Genomic DNA, 9982 nt, shown 5'->3' on the forward strand with positions numbered 1-9982 from the left:
TATTTATAATGTTCACAAAAATCATGAAATAGATGATCGCACAAGAGGAATACATGTTTACCAATTGAATAGTCGTATTCCCTAAGAAAGTCTGGCTGTACACCTGTTTTACCAAACTTGTCGAAAGCCTGTTAGTCACTGTGTGGTATGAAATTAACTTACACATTTATCTCAAATCTGAACGGTAAGTTGTAACTGCAGAGACGAGGGCTCATGGGTTTGTATCTAACTCAACTGAACTTACAGTGATTGAAGCTCGCTAACGTTAGCCACTTAAGCTAAATTTAACTAAACAACTGACCGCAAGTCGAACTGTTAGAACCGGGAAACTTTAGCCTTCTATCTGTCTCTGTGTGTGAGAGTGAATGAAGAAGGTGAAAACTTACAAAGATGTATTCGCAAATAGTCTTCAGCAGGTTTACGAATCACTGATACTCAAGGAATGACACGTAAGATTGTTCAAACCCAAATTCTTTGTTTGGCTTCCGGTACAGCCGCGACACGTCAAGTCTGATGACGTCAAATATGAAGCCTCCGGTCAAGCTTTTCAAAACAAGAGTGGCTAAAATTCGGTGTTTTATTCTTTTATTCAGCTCGGTTTAATCTACAAACTGGCTCTATAAAATATGAAAAGTAAAGATCAAACCAAAGAAAAAAAGCATAAATTAATTGTTGTAATGAAACTGGAATACATCCGACAGGGCAATCTTTTTATGAACATTTTCTTAAAGTATTAAACAACATTTTTGAAAAAAATATATGTTTATTCCTAATTTACTCCTACTTTTAGGCAAACCTTGTGTTCGAGATTAGACAAGTTGGCCATTTCATGTACAGGCACTTTAAATTATCTACATATGAAATTAAACAAATTCTTAAAAAATATACTTTTTAAATCCCAAATGAAATCATGATGTTGCAGGGATTTTCTTTTGCTATTAATCATCTTAAACTGTCATTGTGTATGATTATTGCTGCTGACATGAATGACTTCCTGTATCATTCTGTTTTGCAGAGGGACCGAAGAAACCTCTGACCATACTCTGTTGTTTCAAAGTTTTGTTGAGGATGGGCAGTATTGTCCATTATATTCATCAACTTGTGCGTCATTCTTCTTCATACAATCAGCTCCAGGGGTTTCCTGAGCAGTCCACAGCACAGTACCAGCCTTATTTATCAGAGTCTCCGGGTGCGATGCTGCTGCTGGGACTGATGGCTGCAAAGCATGTTGCACTCTCCCCACAGACTTATAACAGATGTCTGGATAACATCTGGTGCAAACACCAAAGGACCTGAATTTCTTTAAGAAGTAGCGTCTGCTCTGTCCCTTATTGTCAAAAGCCTCAGCGTTGCATTTCCAGTCTAGTCTGTTGTACAGGTAAACTCTCAGGTATCTGTTGTCCTCCACCACTTCCATCTCTTCTACATGGACGGTAACAGTGTTTGTCCTCCTAAAATCCACAATGATCACTTTTGTATATTCTTGTGATTCAGCCAATCAGTCGTTCAATCAGCCTCTCGCAGACACATATATGAATACCAGAAGTCAGGCCTCTTCATGTCATGTTCACATACAGCTTTAAACACACATATCATGGTATGGGTGAATATGTGAGAGAAGATTAGATTCAACTTATTTCTCCACACAAAACAGAATAACACAAAATTTTCCTGAAAATATATCTCCAGGGTGTTTGATATCCATACTGTAACAAATCCTGAGTTCAAATATGCACGGCAATAATCAGAAACTAGTACTGAAGAGCCATCATGCCTATAAAAATAGAAATGTAAATTATAAGTAAAACTCTTTTTAATAATGTTACACCTCTAAATCCTTGGAGTGGAACTTTATCTGGAATCAATTTAGAATCTTAATTTATTTGACAATTACCAATTTATTCTTAGTCATTCCTCAAACTTTGACAACTTTGCTCAGTTAAAAAGAAAAGGTAGAGTAAGGCTTTTAATTCAAAGGCAAAATTATGCCGTTTCCGGTCTGGATGGCAAAACCTGACTTACTTGATTGTTGTCCTTAAGTGCTCTTGTTGCACCGGGGTTATTCAAGTTAATTGGATCACAATTTGAAGTCCGCATTTGTCTCTGAATGATCAAAATTGAACTGCAGATATATTTACTTTGCTTTTATCTTACTTAAAAATAGGTCAGTACGTAATGATTGCAAAACTTCCTCTAAAACTGGCATTTAGACTTTTCTTTACCCCCTAATGTAACCCTTAATGGTATGCACCACTCGCTCTGGACCCGCCTTTTCATAATTTCTGGCCAATCAGAGAAAAACAGCGTGGCGAACACAGGTGGACATTAAATTCCAATTTACATAAAGGTCATCAGCGGACAGTCAGTGGTCTTCCAGTCTGACAAGTTTTTAAGATGTCAGTTTTCATTAACTTTGTTTGGTATGTTACCGTTTCCAAGGAGACATTCCACGGGTGTCATGCTGCCTTTAAGTACTGCAGGAATTATCAAAATTAGACGGAAATTAGTAACTGTAAAATTGATAGTCTGTTTGCCAAAATTTAACTTATAAGCTTATTTGTCAATGATAATATCAGAAAAAAACAGTAACATACTATTTTCAGTACAAATTCCATATTGATTTGATTGTACATATTTCAATATTCATCCACCCATTCAATGGGAATATGTAAAGAAGCAGATAGAGATCACTTTTTTGGAAATTGTAAGGTTGGGTTGCAGCCTTGGTGGATTACTGCACTTCAAATGTCGCTACAGCTTATTCACGAATAAAACCTTAATTAAAAAAAATGTAAATAAAAGCAAAATGCAAAGAATTTCAGATCTCTTAAACAAATATTTAATTCACAGTCGGGTATAGAAAACATTCAAATGTTCAAAGTGAGACATTTTACTGTTTCATGAACTGATGGCAGCAACATGTCTCGAAAAAGTTGAGACAGAGTCATGGATAACACGATGAAGCATCCTTTCTTTTTTAACAGCAGACTGCAAACATCTGGGAGCTGAGACCAGCTGCTGGACCTTAAGGAGAAGAGCATTGTCCCATTTTTGTGTTTTTGTGTAATATATTAGGATCCTGAGTCTACTTTGTCATATTTTTTGTTTAATGATGTTCCAAATGTTCTTGGGCGATGAAACATCCGCACTGCAGGCAGGTCAGTCCAACATACGCCCTCTTCTAAGAAGCCCGACTGTTGTGGTAGATAGCAGTATGTGGTTTAACATTGCTTTAATGAAATATGCGAGGCCTTCCCTGAAAAAGAAAGTGTCTGGATGGCAGCATATGTTGCTCTAAAACTTGTTCAGTTACATGACGGGATGACAGTGATCCTCTATAGTGCGACTTTCTGATAAATATAAATGCGTTGAAAGCAAAGACAGTAAGTTAATTGTAAGTGTTGACTGAAACTTTATTTTAAAAAAGAAAATACAACCGAAAGGCACATCAAACAACACATTTGGTCATAATAATATTTATATACATAGATCCTTATATTAAAATTTCAACATTTAATTATTAAAGCTTTCACTAAAAAGTGAAGCCAATAAGGTTCTTATAGCTGTTGAAGTGGAAGCAGGAGTCTCATTACTTCTGTGAGTAATACGAAGCTCAAACTGACAGTTAATCTTCAAAGCGATGCAGTTGTGTGACTTAATATCCTTTAAGCTTAAGTCATTAATTCCATGTTTAAAAACCCAAAAAGAAATCAAAGTATATTCATCCCGACACTGAATATCAGTGATGAAAGTTCAACACTGCACACTATGAAGTGTATAACAACACTTTCCCTTTCAACAGTTTCCTCTGTTGTGAGATGATGTTTTATTCTTCTCGTGTAAAAACATTTTAAAGCTCCGACTCCGAAGGAGCGTGCGGGGCGTCAGGGGTCAGGGTTTCCAGCGCAGGTCGCAGACCAGCGCGATGTGGTCGGAGGGGTGAGCCACGCTGGGCAGGGCCTCGTAGGTGGTGACCTCCTGGTGGCTGGGCAGCGGAATCACCTGCTCCACCTGCACCAACAGGCACACGTTAGCTTCAGTCACAGATGTGAGGATGATCTAACGCTGCTTTTATTGAATCAGTGATTAAAACGACTTATTTAGGCACCATAGAGTGTTGCAGTAATTGTGAAGATGACTCTTTCTCGATGTCACACTGGTATCATATCAGTCATAATCTCTATTAAGGGATAAAAATCCCAGAAGTAACTTTTAAAAGAGTTAAATAGGATTTAGCCATTAAGGGATTTTCCCCCGTGGAAGTTTGAGTGGACTGCCACATAACTCCAATACGGTTGCAGTGGTTTTATCACAGCAGGAGTGATTATAGTCGCAATCCCATAAATCCCTACAGGCCAAGTTATAGTTTCTCAGCTCCGTAGACGTAATGCACGAAGCACCCGCAAAATGTTTAGAGATTATCCAAAAGGCTGCACTTCCTATGCAGGATATTAGGTCTTTACAGCGATGGGAAATGTCCATTTTAAACACAGTAATAGCAAAAACATTCAAGTTATCATTGTGCTTCCTAATTCTGTTTGAATACACCAACAGTTAAACTTTTTCCTCCTTTAAAGTTTGATTTATTACAGTTTATCACAACCTGCATGCTCTCTGGCTGTATAAAGATGTAGTCCAGGCAGCCATGAAATCCTCCCACGTAGTTGGTGTAAGCCGGCTGGCCGCAGGCGCTCAGCAGAGGGGGGAAGGTGGAGGCCATTTCCATGCTGCAGGACTCCTCTGGGCCAGAGCTGCTCCAGTCAGCATGCTGCAGAGGAACCCCGGCCTCACGGAGCAGCTGGAACACACCTGAAAACACACCAGATCAACATTTAACACAAAGTTAATCGTGTTTCCAGTGAACAAACATGGAAACCTGCAGGTGGAAACTGAATTAAAGTGAACTTTAAAGGGGGGGCATATTATCAGAACAAACAAACAAAAATATACACATATTTGGTTACACCCACATTATTGACAGACATCTTATATATGATGCAAGTAAAATTCACAACATAATAAAACCTAATTAATAACAGCAATATTAATTCAATTGATACATGTGCTACCGTCCCATGTGGAAGTAAAGATATAAATTGTACTTTTATTATGGAAAATGCTTTTGCCATTTTCTTGCGCCCCAGCTGCTGTATTTCCATTTTACACCATCAACAATTTCATCATCAGTTATACATGTCACTCAACTGAAGAAATAAATTAGCTGAATACATACATAAATAATGTGCTCAATGGGTTATTAAGTAATACAGATCTGAAAGAGGCAGACCCAGAGGAAGAGTGTGTTCAGTGGGTCGCTACGTCCTGAAATGATCTGCTTGAATGCTGAGCTGCTGCACTGTCCCTGTGTGTGTTATCTTGACCTCAAAGACATTTCATTTTGACCTCAGGTAATTGTGTAAGCTTGTGAAAAGAAGGACATAACCTGCACATCTGCTGGAAATAAAATGTATCATTTGAATCAGTGAGCCACTGAAGCTGTGAACTTACCTGAGTTTGGGGTGGAGTTGAAGTCGCCACAAAAGACCAGTGGGGCTGCAGCTGCGACTTCGCTGATCACATGACTCAGGTGCTGCATAGCCACGCCCATCTGGACCAATCGAATGTTCCCACCTGAAAATTAAGAATGAAGTTATTCACGTCTGATGTGAGTAATTAAAGTAAATGTACACAGTGAGATGATTTGGTTTACCTTTAGGGTGCCAGTACAGGTGAGTGTTGGCCACGCAGACCTTCCTGCCTGGTTTAATGAGGTCCTCGAGCACCGTGACCTGCAAAGAAGCTCACATAGTTGACCAAAACTGAACCAATTCATTATGGAACAGACCACAAGACTAAAGCTGTTGCATCATCCACAAACTGGCAATAACTGATGAACAGGTGAGCCGCAGCACCTGCAGCGATGTGGACCTCTGCAGGATCTTATCCTTCAGGGCGCTGTTAGCAGAAACTTTCTCCAGCAGCTCAGAGTGAATAGAGTCCGAGGTCAACGCCTCGCTAAGCATGATGTCATGACTGCTCAGCAGCCGAAACTTCGACCTGAAACAAAACAAGAAGAAGACTGAACATGTCAAAGTTCAAGATACATACATCTTTTCCAAAAGAATAGATAAATGAATACATATAAACAGACACATTACACTTAGTTTCACCTCACTAAGTGACAAAAAAAGGCTGGAAAACAGCAAAAATGTGTCTGAAATGGTGAAAATCTGAGGGGAAATAGGCTGTATCGACAGATTCAGAGAGAAGCCGAGGTTTTCTTTTTCCAAAATTATAAAAAGTAAAAGAAAAGAGAGCCAAATGAATGTCTGCCATTCATAAAGACGACTGGTATCCAGGCTGAGAAACACAGTTCTAATTATACAATATTATGACAAAACCATATATGTGATAAGGTATTTAGCATCTAGTGTAACGAGGCTCCTTTTTGTCGGCTTTTCGGATGAAGGTGAGATGTTAGGTCGATTGTTACTACTCTCCAAGTCAGAGAATGACTTTAGGTTTAACGTTTGCTACAAAAATTCCAAAGTGGTTCCAAAGTCAAATGTTTCCCCAATGTTTTAAATCAAGGAGGAAACGGAAATAAATCTTATTAGAGACAATGATAAAGCAGCTAAAAGACAATCTCACCAGTCATGACTGTGCTGCCTTTTAACACGAGCAGCACGTTTCATTTCATTCATGCTTACAGTTTCTGTTGGAGAAGTTTGAACAGAAACAAACCTGTTCATATGCAACCAGCTTGTTGGTCATATTTAAGCTGACGATTCTCTGTTTGACGTGCAACCAAACAGCCAGACTCGGCTCCTACACTCCTTTGAGTACAGGCGTTTATGAAAGCTGGCTTATATAACTACTTCTGATTGGCCTGAATGGGGCAGGTTTGGTGGAAATTTGTATATTTGCATGAAAGGGAGAAAGGCCAAACGTATGCTGCCACATGCTGTATGGACAGACACACCAAAGGAATGCTTATTAAGCCTATTATTAAGACAGTTGACAAACTGACATCATCTCACTCCGCTGCAGTGGAACAACGACGCAAAGAAATGAAATAAATGAATCCAGACTGAAACTGGTGGCCGACCTAACCTGCGGTAGAAGGTAGCGAGTCCTTCATGCTGCTTGTCTTTGACTTTGAAAACACCGTCCAGGCCGAAGGCATCCAGAGCCGGAGTGAGGCTGTCCACGAACACCCCTGAAGAGTCCAGAAAATATGAAGATGGTCAGATGTACATTTACAGACTGGTGGTACTTCATATATGAAAAGCTGATTGTGGAGGCAGCTCTGTAACTAAGCACATGAAAGCAAACTTTCCATCAAGTTTACGAAAAATAAATAGCACGCATTTTACTTTGCTGTAGGTGTTCATATTATATCCCAGCAGGTCATAATGAGGAAAACTTTAATCAATGGACTCACATCAGCACCTGAGCTACAGACAGCTCTGCCATTTGGTATGTAGATGTAAGAGAGAAAAGTTTAACATTTCTGCCTGGGAATGAGTCTTTTCTGCGGTGATTACCTTTGTCAACCTCCTGCAGACAGATGATGTCAGCGTTGTATCCAGCCAGCTCCTTTTTGATCAGGTTCTGCCTGTAGTCCAGCTCCAGGGCGTAAGGGGCACAATACGGGTACAGCACGGTCTTGGACAGGTCCGTCTGGGCATAGATGTCCGCAAGAATATTGTAGGATACCACCCTCATTGCCGGCCACTCTGCCTCTTTCACAGTGTACGCGTGTCGGTTGTCAAATGTGCACACGCCTGGGCCCGCCTCCACAGCTCTGACAGAGGCCAGCTCTTTGGCCAGACCGCTGCGACTTCCATCCTTAGGTGTGCAACTCAGTTTGAGCCTGTAGCCGATGTCCTGATTGGAAGGGACGTGGACTCGCTCACGTCCGACCTGCGTCCACCCACAGTCCCGATCTGGAGCTTCTTCGGCAGCTTCAGGACTGAAAAAGAGAGGGAGCAATAAAGATTGAGGTGCTAAGTGGCCTGTGACGACTTCATTACAGTTAATCTGAGTGTTCAACATCTTTACAGTCTTAATAGTCTTAGTAGATGTACAGACCTGCTTTCTGAATAGTGGAAATACTTCCAAATTAAGTACTTTGTATCTTCTGATAGGTTGGGTAAGATCACATGCAACATTCGACAACCAATAACAGAACTACCCTGACTTATCTCTTAGAGAAACTGTCATTATGCGAGCGTAAATACAGGCTAACATACAGGCAAATACCAAACGACTAGTATTCACATTACATTAGTACAACTTTAATGACCGTTCACTCCTTCCAGCTTTCAAATTGCAATAATTTCATGGTTTTCTTAGTTATAAACTGAATTTCTTTAGGTCTTGGACTGTTGGTCAAGGGAAACAAAACATGTAAAGACACATTGGATGGTGAGGGTTTTCATTTTTCACACATCCTGCCAACTACATTTGATGCTGCTGGTTGCTTTTTTATGTTTGCATTGTACTGTAAACAAATATATATCACATACTGAGTGTTAATAACTCCTGCTGCCAGTGTAATAACCTTGTGCTTGGTGCGTTTTCTTTGAACCACGTGAACTCGCAGTCCTGGAGGTTCCCAAACTCCACCTCCAGTTTGGGGCAGACTGGAAACCCGGCCATCAGGGACACCGGGAGTTCAGCGGTGGTGAAAGTGGGAGCGTTCCTCTGAACTGTGTATTGAACGTCCCCCACCTGCAGCACAGCTCCGTCCTGCCACGCCTCTGAGTTTGGCAAGGTGTCGGGCACCTCGTCCCCGCCGACGAAGAGCTTCACCACGGCGGACTCTGCAGCTTCACAGGGCTGCTGACTACGGTTCTTCTTTGACTTTTTGGCTTTTCCTTGGTTTTTGGCGATGGAGTTGGAGATCCGGGCCAGGACCTTCCCCAGTGCCTCGTCCTGGTCCCGCAGCATATTTTTGTGGCTGCCGTCCAGAGAGAAGGATATGGTGAGCTTGGGCTGTCCGGGAAGGCACCTCACTACGGCCGCATCCATCCTGCCGAGGAGCCAACAGGCTTGAGTGAGACCTCTTGATGAGGGATAGGGGAGGCAGCGAGGTAACAGTGCGAGAGCAGCACAAAGGTGATTAAACATGAATTCTCCGGTGGTAAGAAGAGGAACTGAAACGGCAAGGTAAACGGTAACCCACAGGTAGAATCACGTGACCTGACGGGACTGCCCTACACTGGTCCTACAGTTGCACCGGTTAGCCAGATGCTAATACTGCAGATGCTAACCGTTAAACATTAAAACCCGTTAACTGGCGAATATGCAGCATCATCCAGAGGTTTGATTAAAGAACAAATATCGAACGCGACTCGGAAGTAAAGCCGCAGATTTAAGTACATTTATATTTACTAAGCATTTGTAAGATCGTTGTGAGTACTTTCCTCGAGTGAGCAGAGCTTCTTCTTCTGTACTTAATTCAGCGATGATTGAATTGTCCTACGGGCATGAGAGCACCCCCACTGGACAAATTTAGAATTGCATCTGACTCAGAGATAGAGATGGAATCCCAAAGGATTAATATCACATCATTTATTCATTTGTTTATTAGTCTATATCTGACATAATGCAACAGTCATGGGTAATTTTCATACATGTTTAGATTTATAAGCAGTTTTTTGCAAGATTTGGCTTTTTTTTAGAGCAGCTGTAGCACTTTAATAAACATTAATAAAGGTTCTTGATATTTCCTCCACTCCAGATGTTATTTAGCAGTTTACTTTTCCTTGTTCTTGTTGCTGAGGATACTTTTTTTTAGCTCGTCATTATGAAAACTTTTGCACATTTTTTCTATTTCTATGTACATATTTCTTTTAAAATTCAACCTTTGTTCTTTGTATTTCCAGTAATTATTGTCCGTTGTGCCTGCAACCCTGAATTGGATTAAGGGGTCTAGAAAATGGATGGCTGTCCTTTGCAACACTGTCACCCTTCA

General features: G+C 40.8%; 2 protein-coding genes across 4 annotated transcripts in view; both read right to left on the reverse strand.

Annotated features, from left to right (window-relative positions):
* gmppb (GDP-mannose pyrophosphorylase B) overlaps positions 1-493 on the reverse strand; it is a 336004-nt gene extending 335511 nt beyond the window's left edge. For all 3 annotated transcript variants that reach the window (XR_011915164.1, XM_072381493.1, XM_072381492.1), the window contains exon 1: positions 387-493. The gene's annotated coding sequence lies outside the window, so the exon portion shown is untranslated. The remainder of the gene's footprint in view (positions 1-386) is intronic.
* A 2899-nt stretch (positions 494-3392) lies between these two features.
* Positions 3393-9480, reverse strand: pde12 (phosphodiesterase 12). Its single transcript, XM_072381497.1, has 8 exons — positions 8567-9480; positions 7548-7975; positions 7114-7219; positions 5913-6057; positions 5711-5789; positions 5509-5631; positions 4604-4809; positions 3393-4011 (listed from the first exon to the last, which is right to left on the reverse strand). The coding sequence occupies exons 1-8, from the start codon at positions 9133-9135 to the stop codon at positions 3892-3894; spliced, it is 1776 nt and encodes a 591-aa protein (XP_072237598.1). The 5' UTR covers positions 9136-9480; the 3' UTR covers positions 3393-3891.
* Positions 9481-9982: the final 502 nt, after the last annotated feature.

The sequence above is a fragment of the Leuresthes tenuis genome, unplaced genomic scaffold (genome assembly GCF_036924035.1).
Source record: "Leuresthes tenuis unplaced genomic scaffold, fLeuTen1.0.hap1 SCAF_3, whole genome shotgun sequence".
NCBI classification, from domain to species: Eukaryota; Metazoa; Chordata; class Actinopteri; order Atheriniformes; family Atherinopsidae; genus Leuresthes; species Leuresthes tenuis.